The sequence below is a fragment of the Theropithecus gelada genome, chromosome 18 (assembly GCF_003255815.1).
Source record: "Theropithecus gelada isolate Dixy chromosome 18, Tgel_1.0, whole genome shotgun sequence".
NCBI lineage: Eukaryota > Metazoa > Chordata > Mammalia > Primates > Cercopithecidae > Theropithecus > Theropithecus gelada.
This window is the reverse complement of record NC_037686.1, coordinates 2,642,027-2,662,094: the sequence shown is the minus strand read 5'-3', so window position 1 is coordinate 2,662,094 and position 20,068 is coordinate 2,642,027. Positions and strand designations below refer to the sequence as shown.

The window sequence follows — 20,068 nt, the reverse complement described above, 5'->3', positions numbered from 1 at the left end:
GTACCACATCAACAGTGTGAAGGATAAAAATGACATAGTGATCTCAACAGATACAGAAAAAGCATTTAACAAAATTCAACAACATTTCATGATTAAACACTCTCAATAAACCAGGTATAGAAGAAATTTAACTGACTATAATTAAGGCTGTATGTGAAAAGCCCACAACTAATATTATATTCAATGGTGAAAAAGCAAAAGCTTTTCCTCTAGGATTAGGAAGAAGGCAAGGATGCCCACTCTCATCACTTCTATTCAGCACACCACAGGAAGTCCTAGCCAAAGCACATAGGCGAGAAAAAGAAATAAAAAGCATCAAAATTCAAAAGGAATAAGTAAAATTATCTGCTTGCAGATGGCATGATCTTATACACAGAAAAATATAAAAATTTCACCAAAAAGTTCTTCGAACTAATAAATGAATTCAGCAAAGTTGCAGGATACAAAATTGATGTGTAAAATCAGTTGCAGTGATTTGAACTATCTGAAAATGAAATTTAAAAAAATCTCATTTACAACATCAAAAATAACAAAACACTTAGGAATTAACCAAGGAGAAAGACCTTTATACTGAAAACTACAAAACAGCGATACAAGAAATAAAAGAAGATACAAATAAATGAAAAAAATCCCATGTTCACAAATTGGAAGATTTATATTGTTAAAATGTCCATACCACCCAAAGCTACCTACTGATCCAATGCAATCCCCAGGGAAATCCTAAAGACTTTTTTTTTTTTTTTTACAAAAATAGAAAAAAAAGTCTTAAAATTCAGAAGGAACCACAAAGGACCCCAAGTAGACAAAGTAATCTTGAGAAAGAAGAACAAAGCTAGAAGCATCACATTTCCTAATTTCAAAACACACTATGCAGTTACAGTAATTAAAACAGTATGGCACTGGCATAAAGATAGATACATAAACCAATGGAAGAGAATACAGAGTCCAGAAGTAAATCCACAAATATAGTCAATTGATCTTTGACAAGAGTGCCAAGAATACAAAATGGGGAAAGGATAGTTTTTGCAACAAATGGTGTTGGGAAAATTGTATATGCAGATGCAAAAGAATGAAATTGAACCTTTATCTTACACTGCACACAAAAAGTAAATCAAAATGGCTTAAAGACATAATTGTAAGACCTGAAACTGTAAAACAACTGAATGAAAACATAGGAGAAAAGTTTCTTGACATTAACTGGTCTTGACAATGATTTCTTGGCTATGACACCAATAGCACAGACAACAAAGACAAAATTGGCAAGTGAGATGACATCAAACTGAGGGGCTTCTGCAGAGCAAAGAAAACAATCAACAGAATGAAGAGGAAGCCTATTGAATGGGAGAAAATATGTGTAAACCACATAAAGGTGTACCTTGTTTTATTGTGTTTCACTTTACTGTGTTTTGCAGATATTTCATTTATACAAATTTACAAATTTTTAATAAATTTCAGGTCCGTGGTACCCTTGTGTGTTGAGCAAGTCTATTGGCACCATTTTTCCAACAGCATGTGCTCACTTTGTGTCTCTGCATTACGTTTTGGCAATCTCTGCAATATTTCAAATACTTGTATTGTTATTGTATCTGTTAAAATGATCTGTGATAAGGGATCTTGGATGTTACTGTTGTAGGTGTTTTGAGGTGTCACGTATAGCACCCATATAGGATGGAAAACTCGGTCGACAAATGGTGTGTGTTCTGACTGCTGTACTGACCAGCCATTCCCCCACCTCTCTCCCTCTCCTGGGCTCTCCCTATTCCCTGAGACACAACAGTGCGGAAATTAGGCCATTTAATAATCCTACAATGGCCTCTAAGTGTTCAAGTGACAGGAAGAGTCTCTCCCTTTGCATCTAAAGCTAGAAATGGTTAAGCTTACTGAGGAAGGCATGTCGAAAGCCAAGAGAGGCCAAAAGTTGGGTCTCTTGTGCCAAACAGCCAAGTTGTAAATGCCAAAAGAAAGTTCTTGAAGGAAATTAAAAGTGCTATTCCAGTGAACACACGAATAAGAAAGGGAAACAGCCACATGGCTGAAATGAAGAAAGTGTGAGTGGTCTGGATAGAAGATCAAACCAGCCACAGCACTCCCCTAAGCCAAAGCCTAAGTCGGAGCAAGGCCCCAACTCCTTTCAATTCTAGGAAGTTTGAGAGAGGTGAGGAAGCTGCAGAAGAAAAGCTGGAAGCTAGCAGAGGTTGATTCCTGAGGTTTAAGGAAAAAAGCTGTCTCTATAACATACAAGTACAAGGTAAGGCAGCAAATGCTAAATAGAAGTGGCAGCAAGTTATCCAAAAGATCTAGCGAAGATCACTGATGAAGGTGGCTACACAAAACAACAGCTTTCAGTGCAGGTGGAACAGGCTTCTGTGAGAAGAAAATGCCACTGAGGACTTTCATAAGTAAAGAGGAAAAGTCAATCCCTGGCTCCACAGCTTCCAAGGACAGGCTGACTTCTTGTTAGGTGCTAATGCAGCTGATGACTTTAAGTTGAAATCAATGCTCATTTACCATTCTGAAAATCCTAGGGCCCCCAAGAATTAGGCTACATTAAATTTGCTTGTGCTCTATCAATGGAAAAACAGAACCTGGAATGACAGCACATCTGGTTACATCATGGTTTACTGAATATTTTAAGCCAACTGTTGGGACCTATTGCTCAGAAAAAAAGAGATTACTTTCAAACTACTACTGCTCATTTACCATGCACCCGGTCACCCAAGAGCTCTGATGGAGATGTACAAGGAGATTAATGTTGTTTTCATGCCTGCTAACACAACATCCATTCTTCAGCCCATGGATCAAGCTGTAATTTTTACTTTGCAGTCTTATTGTTTCAGAAATATGTTTCACAGTGCTATACGTGCCATAGACAGCGATTGCTCTAATGGACCCGAGCAAAGTAAATTGAAAGCCTTCTGGACTAGCCAAGCATGGTGGCACACGCCTGTAGTCTCAGTTGCTTGGGAGGCTGAGGCAGGAGAATCACTTGAGCCTGGGAGGTTGAGGCTGCAGTGAGTCATGATCATGCCACCACACTCCAGCCTGGATGACAGAGTGAGACCCTGTCTCAAAACAACAATGACAACAACAAACCTGGCAATGATTCCCAATTCTAGATGCCATTATGAGCACCCATGATTCATGGGGGGAGGTCAAAATAGCAACATGAACAGGAATTTGGAAGAAGTTGATTGCAACCCTCATGGATTGCTTTGAGGGATTCAAGACTTTAGTAAAGGATATAACTGGAGATGTGGTAGAAATAGCAAGAGAACTAGATTTAAAAGTGGAGCCCGAAGATGTGACTAAAGTGCTGCAATCTCATGACACAATGTTAATGGGTGAGGGTTTGCTTCTTATGGATGAGCAAAGAAAGAGGTTTCTTGAGATGCAATCTTTTCCTGGTGAAGACGCTGTGAACATTGTTGAAACTGTTACAAAGGATTTAGAATACTCCATAAACTTAGCTGATAAAGCAGCATGTTTGAGAGGATTGACCCCAATTTTGAAAGTTCTACGATGAGTAGAATGCTATCAAAAGCATCACATGCTGCAGATAAATCTTTCATGAAAGGAAGAGTTAACTGAGTGATCAACTTCATTGTTGTCTCAGTCTAAGAAATTGCCTTCAGCAACCACCGCCCTGATCAGTCAGCAGCCACCAATATCGAGGCAAGACCTTCCACCAGCAAAGAGATCCGGACTCACTGAAGGCTCAGATGATCATTAGCATTTTTTATCAATGTTTTTAAATTAAGGTGTGCTTTTTTTTTAAAGACATGATGCGACTGCACACTTAATACATATAGTATAAACACAACTTTTATATGCACCGAGAAACAAAAAAATTCATGTGACTCACTTTCTTTCTATACTAACTTTATTGTGGTGGTTTGGAACTGAACCTGCAATATCTCTGAGATATGCTTATATCTGATAAGGGGATAATCACTGAAATATATAAAGAGCTCCTACAACTCAATAGGAAAAAAACAAAACAAAACAAAAAAAACAACAAATATCCGGATTAAAACACGGGCTAATGACACGAATAGATCTTTCTTAAAGAAGACATACACTGTAATCCCAGCACTTTGAAAGGCCGAGGTGGGCAGATCACTTGAAGTCAGGAGTTTGAGATCAGCCTGGACAACATGGTGAAACCCTGTTTCTACTAAAAATACAAAATTTTGCCAGGCATGCTGGCAGGCGCCTGTAATCCCAGCCACTCAGGAGGCTGACAGGAGAATTGCCTGAACCTGGGAGGCGAAGGCTGCAGCGAGCCAAGATCACACCACTGCAATCCAGCCTGGGTAACAGAGTGAGGCTCTGTCTCAGAAAAAAAAAAAAAGACATATAAATGTCCAACAGGTATATGAAAAGCTCAATGTTATTAATCATGAGGAAAATGGCAAATCAAAACCATAATGAGATATCACCTCACACCTGTTAGGACGGCCATTATAAAAAAGACAAAAGTTAGCAAGTGTTGGCAAAGACGCAGAGAAACTGAAACCCTTGTACACTGCTGGTGGGAATTAAAATGGTACAGCTGCTATGGAAAACAATATGAACATTCCTTAAAAAAGTAAAAAATTAGAATTACCATAAAATCCAGAGATAGCTGCACTCCTACGTTTGCTGCAGCATTTTTTTGCAATAGCCGAGATACTGAAACAACCTACATGTCCACTGGAAGATGAATGAATAAAGAAAATGTGGAACATACATACAATGGAATATTATTCAACCTGAAAAAAGAAGGGAACGCTGCCAGACGCAACAACATGGATGAACCTGGAGGACAGCATGCTAAGTTAAACAAGCCGGTCACAGAAGGAGAAATACTGCATAATTTCATTTATATGAGGACCTATAATGGTCAAACTCATAGAAGCAGAGAGTAGTACGGTCGTTTCTAGGGTTTGGGGGAGAGGGAAGTGGAGAGTTACTATTCAAGGGGTAAAACATTTCAGACATGCAAGATGATGAAGCTGTAGAGTGCTGCTGTACAACATTGTCCCCATATAGAACAGTACAGTATTGCACACTTAAAAACTTTTTAAGAGGGTAGATCTCATGTTAAGTGTTCTTACCATGATAAAAAAAGGAAATCAACTCAAAGATGCAGGAGGAAACTTTCGGAGGTGATGGATATGCTCTCAGGTGTATACACATGTCAAAACTGACCAACCGTACACTATAAATATGTGCTGTTTTCTGTATGCATTTCAACTATATCTCAAAAAAGCTGTTAAATAAAAAAAAAAAATTGGTAACGGACTTAACCTTCACCTCCATTTGTAATTTCACAGGAACGAGTAAAATGTTCTGGGTATGAGCAAGCTTTGATAAGGAGAAACTAAAAGAAAATGCTGATATTAAAGAAGAAAGGAGACAAAAACGCGAGATGGAGTCCAAAGACCCCAGAGTAGACTGTGTGGCTGGGTCTGGAACCTGGGGAGGGAGCCCGGAAGCGGGCCAGACAGCTCTCCCTCTGCGTGTGGGTTAGCAGCAGTTGGGGCACATATTACAGACAGGGGTGCTTATCATTACTGCTCACTGATCACCCTAGGCCCATTCCTCACTATTCCCACTTTTGGCCGGAAGACCCTGGGCCGTAAGTTGTGCCTCGGACTGCTCAGGGCACAGTGAAGCCACAGCAAAGGGTTCAACGGAAGGCCTGCTCTGGAGGCCGGGGTGACTGTGTCGCTGTTCCTGGCATTCCAAGTTCTAATTCCAAATACTGTGTGAACCAGGCTGTGTCCTAGGGTATCATCCATCTGTGGGATCCCCGATGTGTTCTGTGGTATGACGCACGGGTCTAGGGTGTGGCCCACTGTGTGATCAGGGAGTGCAGAAGGCTGTGATTCCCGTAGGGTCCGCAGAGTGCAGGCTCCACAGAAGAACGCCGACGCTGCTTCCTTTGTATTGTGGGTTGAATAACAGGATTTTGTGATTACTCTAGAAACCCATCCTCTATTTTCCTAAATGAACATTCTGTATAAATAATTAAAATTAATGTATCCTATTTGCAGTTAGGATAACCTGTAGGAATTTAGGTGAAGGGAAAGGCTGAGGCTGAACACCACCAGTGGAACTAAGATGCTTTTCTTCTGAGGCCACAGACTAGGGTGCAGCCTGCCTCCGTCTGCCCCCAGGCAGTGAGGGTTAACAAGGCCACAGAGCTTCCTGCACTTCACCGCGCGCATGTGTGTGTGTGTGTGCGTGCGCGTGCGCGCCCATCGTCACTGGGCCTCCCGTACCCTGTTCCAAGCCAATTATTGTACCCAAGCCCAAGTGTGGAGAGCATTACTTCTGAGAAAATGTCATTAGAGCCAAAAAGGGAAATGGATCTGAAAGTTAAATACCGTCCTCCATTAGGCACGGCGAAGTCTATTGGATCAACCACAGCTCAGCATGCTTTTTAGTTCCATGCAGCGCTTTTCAAATAGCTGATGTTCAGAAGGCTGTTACATTAAAAAGGAATTCTAAAACAAAGTACCAGTTAAAATAATTTCAGAGATAAAGAGTCACATAACTGTTTCTTAATTGGCACTACTTTATTCATATTTTATTGGTTCTTTTCAGCACATTGAATTTCTTTGTACAATGAAAACCTTTAACAAATAGCATGCTTCTATAGTTTCTTTAAAAAGAGGGAGACTTCCTTATAGGTCACATATATCAATTAGAGCATATTCTAAATGAATTTTCAGCTCAACAGACTCAAAGCAGATGTAGGAGTTTCGATAAAACTATGCACAATGTGCGGAGCGTTTTGTTTTTCATTTGCTCTGTGTGGCACCTGCTGCTTTCCAATGAGCCTCTCAAAACGAGGGGGTTTCGCAAACTTGTTGATTTCAAGAACAGAAATATACTCTACAAATACTATTTTTTTTTTTTTTTTTTGAGATGGAGTCTTGCTCTGTCGCCCAGGAGTGCAGTGGCACAATCTCGGCTCACTGCAACCTCTGGCTCCTGGGTTCAAGTCATTCTCCTGCCTCAGCCTCCCGAGTAGCTGGGATTACAGGCTCGTGCCACCACATCCAGCTAATTTTTGTAATTTTAGTAGAGATGGGATTTCGCCATGCTGGCCAGGCTGGTCTGGAACTCCTGACCTCATGTGATCCACCCGCCTTGGCCTCCCAAAGTGTTGGGACTGCAGGAGTGAGCCACCGCACCAGGCTGTTTTTTATTTATTTTATTTTATTATTTTTAAGTGGGAAGGTTCTTGGAAACTGCTGCCCTCCTCCTCAGCCTGCCTCCCCTTCTCACTGGGGCAAGAGCTGCTCCCACCGTTTTCTGTGTCTGCATGGATGTATTTTATGCTGTGCTGCAATGGCTGGTTGATGCCTTTGTCTCCCACACAAGGTCATAAGCTCCTGAGAACACAGACCAGCTCCTGAGACAGCTCCAGTTTGTAGACTGAAGCCTGACAGAACCTGGGACGTGGCAGATGTGCTACTGAATGTCAGTAATTGCTACTGAATAAACAAATAGTAGCCCGTAACACAGCACTGACATCCTTCTCAATAGACAAGTTGCTCTACAAATCAAACAGCTGATTGATCTGTGGCGTAGTCTAACTCTCTGGGGTATGCAGGCTTGGGCCTTGTTCTGGGCTTCCTCACCAGGACAGCCATGGGTTTGTGGTTTGTCTACACCAGCCTCTGAGGGCGACTGGGAAGAAGGAGGCCGGCTCTGGGATCAGCACTCACCTCTCGCTAGGTCCTGATTGCTCCCTGGGGCTACTCTTGCATTCTGAACCTTGCTCTGCTGGCGAGCTTTGTGTCTACACATTTCTGTGTCTGGCCTAATTCCAGTGGCTGATATTTTCCCAGAAAAGAAAATACAGCTGGGGTCGAGGCAAATGTGTGCTCCATGATTCTGGTGCTGACCTGTGTTTCTCCTGCGGCCTCCTGGCCGGCAGACTCCAAATCACGCTGTCTAGATGCTCCTGAAGTGCCTGCGAAACACAAACTGCTTCTCTGCAGCCAAGTTAAAGTTTCCCTTTTGTGGCTTTTTATCCACCTTCCTTTCAGTGATTCTCTAATGAGTGGATTTCTTGGGGAAAAAAAGGATAAACGTTTCATTTTTTTTTTTCTTCATGCCGATTTACAGACAATCTCCAGCCTCCCATGATGGTGCAATCTATAAAATGCAGCTTCTAATACTGACTTGTGGAGCACTTTGATGGCTGGAGATAAAAGGAGCAGTCTCCTTCCCGTTTGATAACACTGCACACTGTTGTTCAAACTTTCTTCATCTTCTTGAAGCATCAGTTCCATTAGGTAAACACTCCAGGTTGCTGCTACATGCTGGGAGCTGTGAGTGCCTCTAGGTTCTCTCAGCAGCTCCTTGATGAACAGGAAACCAGCTGCTAGGTGCAAACTTGGAGCAGATTTCACAGCTGCTTCTGCTCATAGTTTGCACCTAGGATCAATAACAGCATTTTTTTTTTGTGGTTCTTGCTCTGTTCCCCAGGCTGGAGTGCAATGGAGCACTCTGGCTCATTGCAACCTCCTGTCTCAGCCTCCCGAGTAGCTGGGATTACAGGTACCCGCCACCATGTCTGGCTAATTTTTGTATTTTTAGTAGAGACGAGGTTTCACCATGTTGGCCAGGCTAGTCTTGAACTCCTGACCTCAAGCAATCCGCCTGCCTCGGCCTCTCAAAGTGTTAGGATTACAGGCATGAGCCATGGCGCATGGCCAGCATTATGCATTTTTTTGTGTGCAAACACCAACATTAGACAATCAAGTTCCTACCTCTCCTGCACCTCCCCACTCATAACATATCCTAAGGAAGGGGGATGCCCATCATGTTACTGAGAAGTTCCACGGGCATCCCTGGAATCATGTTCTTGACCCACACTGCTGCCATTTATCTCTGAGCACGTGCAGGCTCTGACTGGTATTTTTCTCTTAGGTTCTTGTCCTTTCTCTTCAACAACACAGTGAACTTTTCCAGGGCTGAGGCTGTGTTCTCTGCCTTGTGGAATCTCCACGTCACCCAGAGAAGCACCCGGCACACCGCAGGTTCTTGAGAGATGCAGATGTTTGCAGTTGGTGAGTAATATAAAGGATTCAATGAATAAAATGACTTTTCCCTTGTGACTCAAAGTATGGGTGTCACTGCACCTTATTTTTCTGTTTATGTCAAAATACTCTCTTCTCCTGCTTTTCCTGGGAGGAGTTCATGTCCTCAGAAGGAAAATTCACTTTCAACTGCAGAAGAACACACCAAGTGAGCATTAATCCAAAGCACAGTGACGCAACCTACACCTTCTCCAAGGCTCTTCTGCTAGGATGAGATAAAGCAGATGCCACAGTGTGCTTACTGTCTTCCTCGATCCTCCGTCACTCGGCAGGTTGACCTGCCTCTCATTAAAGAACATTTTCCCAGACCGGCAGAGGAAATAACGTCGGCAAGGGTTGAAAAGAGCTGTCTAACCCTTGAACATTTCGATGGTGGCTTCCCTAACTCGTGCCTTCAGTGGCATCTGGTGTAACACCTGATAACAGCTGGGCAACAGTCCTCCGAGTCCTCCTGATGAGGCAGAGCTAGGGCAGCTTTACAGGATGGGACACAGGGCCAAGCCAAGCGGCCCGCAGGGGCTGTGTGTGTGTGCCCCTCCCGTCAGGTGCTGACACTTCAGTGCTTGTCTAGAGGACTTTATTTGCTGAGAATAATTTAACCCCAGAGCTGCAGCTGGAAAAGCCTTTAAATGATGCTTTTTTATTCATAAACCACAGCTTTCAATAATGGGCTGCTATCTTTCCTGCTGCGGTTAACTGGCCTGGGCTTTTTAAGAGTAGGACCGTCAGCTTATGGCCCCTAAATGGGCTCATTAGAAGAACCCTAGACCCTTCTGCTATGGCCACTGTGGTGTCCTCTTCTCCACCAGCTCCTCCTCTTGGGATCCTAATTCAAGGACAAAATCCTTCACTGACTTCTTTTCTTAGTAAGTGACTAAAACAAAAAGCCTATTATTTAGAGCAGTTTTAGGCTCACAGCAAAATTGAGAGGATGGTACAGAGTACAGCTGCCATGTACTCCCTGCCCCCACAGGCACAGCCTCCCCACCAGCAACATCCCTCACAGAGGCCTGCAACCTGTGAAGCTACCCGGACACGACACTGTCACCCAGAGCCCACAGGGCTGGAAGGGGTGCACTAGGGTTCCCTCTTGGCGTTGTACATGCTGTGGGTTGGACAAGTGTGTGGTGACACTGTCCACTCTTATGGTATCATACAGAGTAGTTTCCCTGCCCTAAAAGTCCTCTGTGCGCTGTCTGTCCATGTCTAGCAAGGGAATTCTCAAACAACAGGGAACAGTTTTCACTTGGCCCTAAACACACTTAGAGTCACTGCTTTAGCTGATAGAAGGTAATTTTCTGTTTTTCAGTAAGAGTTGGTTTCAGCTTAAAGCCAACCAAAACAAAAAACAAAACAAAAAAAAAACAAAAAACCAAAACCCAACAACTAAGTATTAATAAATTTAGACCCAGCTGGGCACGGTAGCTCATGCCTATAATCCCAGCACTTTGGGAGGCTGAGAGAGGCAGATCACCAGAGGTCAGGAGTTTGAGACCAGCCTGTCCAACATGGTAAAACCCCGTCTCTACTAAAAATTAAAAAAAAAAAAAAAATTAACCGGGTGTAGTGGTGGGCGCCTGTGGTCCCAGCTACTTAGGAGGCTGAGGCAAGAGAATCGCTTGAACCTAGGAGGCAGAGGTTGCCGTGAGCCAAGATGGCACCACTGCACTCCAGCCTGGGCAACAGAGAGAGACTCTGTCTCAAAATAAATAAATAAAATTAAAAATAAATGAATAAATGTAGACTCAAAGTAAATTATCCTGGGTGCTGCGAGGTGTGAAATAATCATCTCGGGCTCCTTATTCAGATTTATGCAGTGGGGTTTTGGAGATCTTCTGATTATTACTTTCAATATCACGAGTTGATTTTAGGCCCTTTGAGTTAGGTCTTATCTTTGAAAATGCTAATCTTTGGAAACTTTTCATAGACTAATTAAATTAGCTAGATATCTGAATTAGCTAGGTCTCTTGGTCTCAACTCAACTGAAAAACCTGCTTGCCATTAAAGAATTTCCCTCTAAATGACACATGAGTCAACAGGGAAAGTCACTTGTGCTGGAGGAGCTGAGGTTGAGTTCAGGCACCTGAGTGTTTAGAAAGTGGATGCAAGCTGACCAAACAAAGATGGACAGTTCATCTCCTGCCCTCTTCTCTTCATCCCCAGGAGCACCCACCATTCCAGTCTCATCCGTCATCTTCCCAGCAGTTTCCTGGATGGCACAGGGTGCAGGAGTGGGCACATCTGTTCTGTCCTCCAGCAGCAAAGTCCTCCCAAGAGAGCCACCACCACGGCTTCAGTGTCTTCCTGTCCCTTCCAGTCTGAAGCCTCCTGTACCCGCCAGGCCATGAACCTGCACACCCAGTGGATTCCTTCTCAGCCCTTTTTTTTTTTTTTTTGAGACGGAGTCTCATTCTGTCGCCCAGGCTGGCATGTAGTGGTGCGATCTTGGCTCACTGCAACCTCTGCCTCCCGGGTTCAAGCGATTCTCCTGCCTCAGCCTCCCAAGTAGCTGGGATCACAGGAATGCACCACCACACCCAGCTAATTTTTGCATTTTTAGTAGAGACGGGGTTTTACCACATTGGCCAGGATGGTCTTGATCTCTTGGCCTTGTAATCCACCCACCTCGGCCTCCCAAAGTGCTGGGATTACAGGCATGAGCCACTGTACCCGGCCTCAGCCGTCTTTATCCCTGAGCTCCCAACGGACACTGCTGGCCACTGCCTTGCTCCCGAAGCCTCTTCCTTTCTTGGCTGCTCCCAGCCCTCTATCATTCTTCACACTCTTCTTCCTCCAGCCCTTTTTGAAAGGCTGGAGTCCCATGGCCTCCTATCCTGGGCCCTCCTCCTCCCTTCCCTTCTCACTCTGCACGTTCTCCCTGGGTGGCATGTCTTCTCCGGGTAGCATGTGGTCCCCAGGTGACAAGTCCAACCTGGCCAATGCACTAATGACTCTGGGCGACACATCCATCTCTGGCTCTGCAGCCTTTCTGAGACCCACGGCAAATGCCCAGCTGCTCTCCAGCCACTGCCCACTGGACACCCAAGGCCCTTCAGTCTCAACACATCTAGAGTGGAGCTCACTGTTCTCGTCTCCCTCCAACTGACTCTTCCTCTTAAATTCCTTACTTGGAGAATGTCCTTGCCATTTCACTGAAGGGTTCAGTGACATTTCTTCACCAGATGTTCTTCTTTCCCTCCATCTCATCAGTCACCAGGTTCCCGGGACTCCATTTTACCCACACCCACAGACACGCCTGCCCCTTCCTGTCACCATCACTGCATCTGAATGAGGTCGCCTCCTCACATCTCTTTTTTTTTTTTTTTCCTGAGACTGAGTCTTGCTCTGTCCCCCAGGCTGGAGTGCAATGGCACGATCTCAACCCACTGCAACCTCTACCTCTCGGATTCAAGTGATACTCCCACCTTAGCCTCCTGAGAAGCTGGGATTACAGGCACCCACCACCAGCTAATTAAAAGTTAGCTGGTAACCAGCTAGTTGTTTTTTTGTTTTTTTTTTTTTTTTTGAGACTGAGTCTCCTTGTGTCGTCATCCAGGCTGGAGAGCAGTGGTGCGATCTCAGCTCACTGCAAGCTCCGCCTCCCAGGTTCACGCCATTCTCCTGCCTCAGCCTCCCAAGTAGCTGGGACTACAGGCGCCTGCCACCGTGTGTGGCTAAGTTTTCGTATTTTCAGTAGAGACAGGGTTTCACCACGGTCGCGATCTCCTGACCTCGTGATCTGCCCGCCTCAGCCTCCCAAAGTGCTGGGATTACAGGCATGAGCCACCGTGCCCGGCCTTAATTTTTGTATTTTTAGTAGAGATGGGGTTTCACCATGTTGGCCAGGCTGGTCTCCAACTCCTGACCTCAGGTGACCCGCCCACCTCAGTCTCCCAAAGCGCTGGGATTATAGGCGTGCGACACCGCGCCTGGCCTCCTCACATCTCTTGACTGGACTGTTGCAGCTGCCTCCATCTGGCCTCACAGCCACTGGCTAATGTTGTTTGGCGGAGTCAGCCTGCCTGGGCTTGATCCTGGCTCAGTCACAGAGGGCTGTGTGCACCTGGGGCTAGATGCGATTTGCTAGGATGTGTGATCTCATTACGTGAATTTACATACATTAAATATTTTGATTCATACCAATTCACATCAAGTATGCTTTTCATTGGTGTAGACCCAGGGCCTCTGCCAATGGTCTCTCATGTGAGTGAGCCTCTAAAGCCTAGTGCACAGCCTGCAGAAAAGTCTGTGTGACCTAGGTCAGATCAGGGGTAAGAGCCAGCAGCCCGTGACTCTGTTAGCCATGTAGATTACCTTTTATTAATTTGAGCAAATGCTTAAAAATAGGTAGGTTTCAGAAATTCTGAAAACCTGGCAACTTTGGGCCTGTGTTCTCACAAGGCAACAGTGGATGAAGCTAGGATGCAGCTGTCCCTTTTAGACAGGGCACGCACTCCCTGTCTTAGCCCTTGTTATGGATTGAATTATGCTTCCCATCCCCCTGAATTCATATGTTGAAGCCCTAACCCCCAATATGACTGTATTTGGACATAGGGCCTTTAAGTAGGTAATTAAGGTAAGATGAGGCCATAAAGGTGGGGCCCTAATCCCACAGTGTCCTCATAAGCACAGGAAGAGACAGCCGAGATCTCTCCCTCTTTTTGTGTGCACACAGAGGAAAGGCCATGTGAGGATACTGTGAGAAGGTGGCCGTTTGCAAGCCAGGAACACAGCCCTCACCAGAAACCAACCCTGCTGGCACCTTGATCTTAGACTTCCAACCTCCAGAATTGTGAGAAAATGTCTGTTTTTGGTCACTCAGCCTGTTGTATTTTGGTAGGTGAGCAAGCTGACTAACACATTCCTCATGCTCAAGAGCATGAGAGTTATCTGAGAATTCTTCTCATTGCCTGCCTTCTACACCCAGTCATCTGACCTGCTCCCCAAGCCCATGAGCTCCCCACTCCTACTATACCACACTGCTCTAGTTTGGACCCCATGATTCCTTATCTTGACCACTGCCTTCTAACTGGAAAGTTCCATCCTACCTCTGCACCTGCTTAAAATCCAGCCATGGCATGCTTCAACCATGCTCCACCTAAAAATTAAAATGGGACCATATCTCCTCATAGTCACAGTGGCTCCCAGATTCTTGTGTTGTTGCCAGAGGATTATGTGGGGTGCTACATCCTGTGCAGGAAAGAAAGCTGAGTCATCAGGATCGACCCCACGAGGGAGACAGAGTACTAAGACACCCATGGAGAGATGTACCCAAGTGCTCTATGACAGGAGCACAAATAATTCACAGGACACCGGGAGTTAAACCTTTATTTCCCCTTGAGGACTCTGGGAAGGTCTCCTCGAGGACTCATCATGATGGGAGACGGGACTCACCTCAAACTAGCAGGCATGGAGTGACAAAGGGCACCTGACTGGCCACAATGGCTCACACCTGTAATCCCAGCACTGTGGGCCAAGATGGGTGGATCACTGGATCTCAGGAGTCCAAGACCATCCTGGGTAACATGGTAAAAACCCATCTCTACATAAAATACAAAAGTTAGTCAGCCGTGGTAGCGTGTACCTGTAGTCCCAGCTGTTTGTGGGGCTGAGGCAGGAGGACTGCTTGAGCTGGGGAGGTCCAGGCTACAGTGAGCCATGGTCACACTACTGCACTCCTGAGTGGGTGACAAAGTGAGATCCTGTCTCAAAAAAAAAAAAAAAAAAAAATAGAGACATAGTCTCACTATGTCGCCCAGGCTGGTCTTGAACTCCTCGCCTCAAGTGATCTGCCCACCTCAGCATCCTAAAGTGCTGGGATTTTAAAAAAAAAAAAAAAAAAAAAAAAAAAAAAAGGACACTGCTGGAGTGAGTGCACCTTCCCTGGGTCTGAGGTCTCTGAACCCAATGCCCAGCTTTCGGTGCACATTTCCAGAATAAACAAATGAATGCGGTCAGTGAGCAAGAATAAATGGCTGTTACACACAATGGCAGCAGAAGCAATTATCCGAGGATATTAATGGTCAATAAGTCATGTTTCTGACTCAAAATTTTCCAGCTAAATCCATTTTAAAGCCTAATAAAATCAAGAACCTTTGTGTGTTTAACTCAAATCTATATAAAATCGGATAAACAATGTCAACCCCATGTAACAGTATGTGTTTTAGTGTAGATATCATTGGTGGAGGATACAATACACTCTCCCTGAAAAGTGAGTCATTTGATTTTATGTCACTTTAGCTATGATGCTGATATATAAACTCTATGAGGCTATGAGATGATGTCTTCTAAGCGTACTTTCAAATGTGTTACAAGAAGCTGACTCTTTAGAGCTCACCATTCTATTCTTCAGATCATATCTCATCCCATGTTTTTCACAGATTCATAGTCTAATAATTTTTATTATATAGAAAGCATTTTCTGCTTTCCATATCATTTTATTATTTTTAAACTATGTTCAACTGTATAATCACATCAAAACAACGTTGGGTTGTCACAACTCCTGATCCTATTTGTCTTCTTGTTTTTTGTTAGTTTCTTGAGATGACGATTCTCTCTCCCCTTTAAAAAAATTCTCCCGTTTTTGAATTATTTTAATTTGATGCATTTAAAAAATTTTGGCTGAAGTAATTTCCAATTAACGTCTTTCCAGGCCAAGCATGGTGGCTCATGCCTGTAATCTCAGCACTTTAGGATGCTGACGTGGGTGGATCACTTGAGACCAGGAGTTTGAGATCAGCCTGGCCAACATAGTGAGACTTGTCTCAATTTATTTATTTATTTTTATTCATTCATTTATTTATTTTGGAGACAGGGTCTCCAGCGTACCACCCAGCTAATTTTTGTATTTTTTGTAGAGACGGGGTTTTAGCATGTTACCCAGGCTGGTCTTGAACTCCCGAGATCAAGTGATCCGCCAGCCTCAGCCTCTTAAAGTGCTGGGATACAGGCATGAGCTGCCGCTGTCTCTATTTTTTTTTAAGTTTCCTTCCAGAAATATATGTGGATGAGACTATACTTTGAATACTTGCATATCCAAAGATTTATTTTACCCTCACACACCAACAACGGTTTAACAAGATATGAAATTCTAAAGTTACACTTCTGTATCCTCAGACCTCTGGAAACGTGTGCTCTGCGATATTCTGCAGGTGAGCACTGGAGGGGGCAGCTCTGCTACTGCTCAGCCCACGTCGCTGTTTGAGATAACCTGCGTATTTACTGGTTTTTGTTGTTTCTTCAAAAACATTTCCCTTTGCTTTAAAAATTAGATATTTCATTCACCAGGATACAACAGCTAGGTTTATGTTGTTTTAAATTATTCATTCTTGCAGTGCAGTGGACAAGTCCTCTCAAACTCAGTATTTATTGTCTTCTAGATCTTAAATGAAAGTTGCCTTCATTTATAAGCAGGCATCTTGCTAAAATCATGGAATAGCTCCTTCCTCCCATGTATAGCAGAGACCACAGACCTGAACGACTATTCTTCCTTACATCTCACAAAATTGCGATCCAAAGCCCAATTATTATTATTTCGTCTTAAAATTTAAAAGGCAACAAGTAGTATCAGGAAATCGTGATTTTTTTTTTTTTTTTCATTCTACGGTAGAGTGCATAGAACCATGTTTTCTGATTGTTGTAGGAGCACACGTACTTGCTACAGGTAAGCTCTGAAAAATACTACTAGGAGAGCAAGCATCTGGTTCCCGGAAAACGCCGGGATTCGGCGCCCGCCTCCTGCACGCGGTTACACAGAGAGCACGCCGGGGCCGCCACCCCCTCGTGCCGCTGGTTCTCCAGCGGAGCAAACCTCCCAGAGCCGGGGTTGATCTTCCTCCACAGTAAAACCCAAGTGCAGCTCAAGTTCTTTCTCAAAAGGCAGCAGGCCACACCCACCCACAACACTGTGCTTGGAATAAAAGCTTTGCGGTCAAGCTAAAAGGCCTTATCCATCTCCTTTCATCTGTGTTCTGAAAACAGACCGCCAGCCTCCGCGTGCAGCAGGAAGTGAGAGGCCAGGGTAGACATCCCCGGGGATCAGACCCTGCGGAAGGCGCTCAGTCGAGGGCGAGACTTCCCAGAGAGGCTCAGTAATGAGAGCGAGCGAACGAGCGGCAGGAAAAGCTCAAGGCACTGGGAGCGGCAGAACCGGCCCGTAGCGTCCTCCCGGCCAGGTCAGGGGAGCCATTCCCCCCACAGTTCAAACGCTCCGCAGCCGGTCCGCGCCCGCCGCCCGTCCGGGTCCAGTCCCGGGATTCAGGAGCCCCTCCCGCCGCCGCTCCCCGGCGCCCACCAACCCCGCGGGCCCGGCGCGCTGTCCCCGGGGCGGCAGCCGACCGCGCGGCCGGGACCTACCGAGCAGCAGGAGCCGGTGCGTCTGCTGCAGGTCGCGCTTCTGCTCGCGCAGCATGCGGTCGATGCCCCGGCTCACTTTCCTCGCCTCCTTGGCCGCCTCGCGCTCCTCGGCGCTCAGCTGCTCGGTGCGCTGCCGCTTCTCCTTCGGCTTGTCTGCTTTGGGCCGAGCGCATGCCGGGCTCCCGCCGCCGCCCCGAGGGAGCGAGGTCCGAGCCGTGTCCCTTGCGGCCGCCCGGACTGGGGCCGGGGCCGGGGCGGGCTGCGTGTCCTGCACCGGGGGCTCCGAGGCCGCGCAGGGGTCGTCCCCTGGGCCCCCGAAAAGCAGCGGCCGCAGACTGTAGCACAGACCCATGTGGGCGCGGCACGGCGGAGGCGGCGCGCGGGACTAGGGCGGGCTGGGCGCCGAGGGCGGCCTGGTTCCCGCGCCCAGTTCAGGCCGGCGCTCCTGCGGAGGGGCGAGAGGGGGCTACACCCGGACCCTGTTCAGCGCTGCCGGCCGCCAGCTGCGGGAAGGGGGTGCGGCAGGCCCGGGCCGAGGGCCACGGCCCCTCACTGCCCCAGAGGGCCATTTTGCATTTTCCGCTGGGTGCAGGGGGTGGCGGCCGCCTTGGCTGGAGAGCACTTGATAACGCCCAGAGCGGGCCAAGCCGACGGGCCTCAGCGAGCCCGGCCCCGTTACCGTAAATGCCGCCGCCGGTCCAGCCCTCGCTACCGTAAATACAGCTGGCTTTCGTTACCGTAAATACCGCCGCGCGGGCGAGTATTCTGTACCGTAAATAATGCCGACTGAGCCCGGCGCGCAGCTGCGGACAGTACCGCAGTGGCTGTGCAGTCAGCACCTGGAGCCGCAGTTGCGGCAATTAGAAAACCAGGGTGGCTTTGATCTTGGGTCATAGTAACTGAGGACGGAAAGCTGGGTGCAGGGATAGAGACCGTGGCTTTAAAGCCTTCAGTTTCCCCAATCCATTGCTTGCAGAGATCTCTGCACCTTGCCACTCCCTTTTCTGCTCATTATCTTACACACATGCCCGCACACTCTTTATCCCTACTTTAATACTACTATACCTTTGACCTCTACAAAATCTCCAATTCTGGAGTCTGGTCCACGACACCATTTTCAACAATTTCCACCCTTAAAAATGAAAACCGAGCACATATAATTGCCATGTACTATTTATATTTGCTGAAATGAGAATATGAGATTGTACACTGTATTTTCTTAATCCACAATATAGCGCAGAGAGGAGCAGATGCGCCTTCAGACTGGGTGCGCTCTCTCCATGACGCTGAGAAACAAGCCCGCCAGAGGTCCCATGTCTCCGGTTATTTCCCACTGAATGCACAGCATCTTGTAGAGCTTCTTCAACAGGTGAACATTTCAATATAGCTTGTGAATAACCTGCTGTAAGATGTGTTCCTTGATTTCCGGGAAAATGACATGGAATATTATAACTGATAGTTAAATACATCTCTCATTAACACACCAGATTAGGCTGTTTAATGAAACGTAGCATGCAGCGCAGTATGCACTGCACCCGTTGGCACTAGATGTAAATACTACATTGGATTACTTTTTTTCTTTTTGAGACAATCTGGCTCTGTCGCCCAGGCTGGAGTGCAGTGGTGAGATCACGGCTCACTGCAACCTCCACCTCCCCCGGTTCCAGTGGTTCTACTGCCTCAGCCTCCTAAGTAACTGGGACTACAGGCGCCCACCACCACTCGCAGCTAATTTTTCTTTTTCTTTCTTTCTTTTTTTTTTCCTGGGCATTTTTAGTAGAGACGATTTCACCGTGTTGGCCAGGCTGGTCTCGAAGTCCTGACCTCAAGGGATCCACCCACCTCGCCTCCCAAAGTGCTGGGATTACAGGCGTGAGCCACTGCGCCAGGCCTGGATTACATTTTTAAATCAAGAAGTTGGAGATCTGGCATTCACATTTCTTTTGGGGGTCCTGCTAATAACAAATGTGCATACATGTACTGCTTTTGACCTAACATTGTTCCCCAAATTTTGCTAAAATTATGGCATACTTTTAGATATGTGAGCAAAAGAAAGGATTATAGAAAATCTAACTTGGGAAAATAGAAAAAGTTACTAAATATCATTGTCATTTTCACTATTCATTCACTCATCCATCTGTCCATTTGTCCATTTAATTAAGTGCCTGCAGTATGCTAGGCATCCTTGTTGGTGCTGAGTGAGGCAGACATGGGTCCTCATGGAGTTTATAGACTAGTGAGATAGAAATATACTCAATCATAAAAACACAGGTAAATATGTTAATTGTAAATTACGCTAATGCCATGAAGGGGAAAACCAGGATTCTCAGAGTGTAAGGGAAGGTCCGGTTTAAATCGGGGTGGGGAAGAGTCGTGTGAGAGGCAGGAAAGGCTTTTGAAGAAACGGAGACCCAAGAGACTTATAGCAATTGCTTTTCTATTATAACTCATTAGCTAAACGTTATCAGTGTCATACAAGAAGGATAACATTTTGTTTGTATATTAAAACCAGCTGAAAATGAAAACAAATATTTTATGTTTTTTTTTTTTTTAAAGACAGGATCTCTCTCTGTTACTCAGGCTGGAATGGAGTGGCATGATCATAGCTCACT

The 20,068-nt window shown here is 45.8% G+C and overlaps 1 protein-coding gene across 1 annotated transcript in view; it reads right to left on the bottom strand.

Moving 5' to 3' along the window:
* GNAL (G protein subunit alpha L) overlaps positions 1-18,194 on the bottom strand; it is a 201,081-nt gene extending 182,887 nt beyond the window's left edge. The window contains exon 1 of the mRNA XM_025364963.1: positions 17,457-18,194. Within this exon, the coding sequence (XP_025220748.1) occupies positions 17,457-17,808 (352 nt within the window). The 5' untranslated portion in view covers positions 17,809-18,194. The remainder of the gene's footprint in view (positions 1-17,456) is intronic.
* Positions 18,195-20,068: the final 1,874 nt, after the last annotated feature.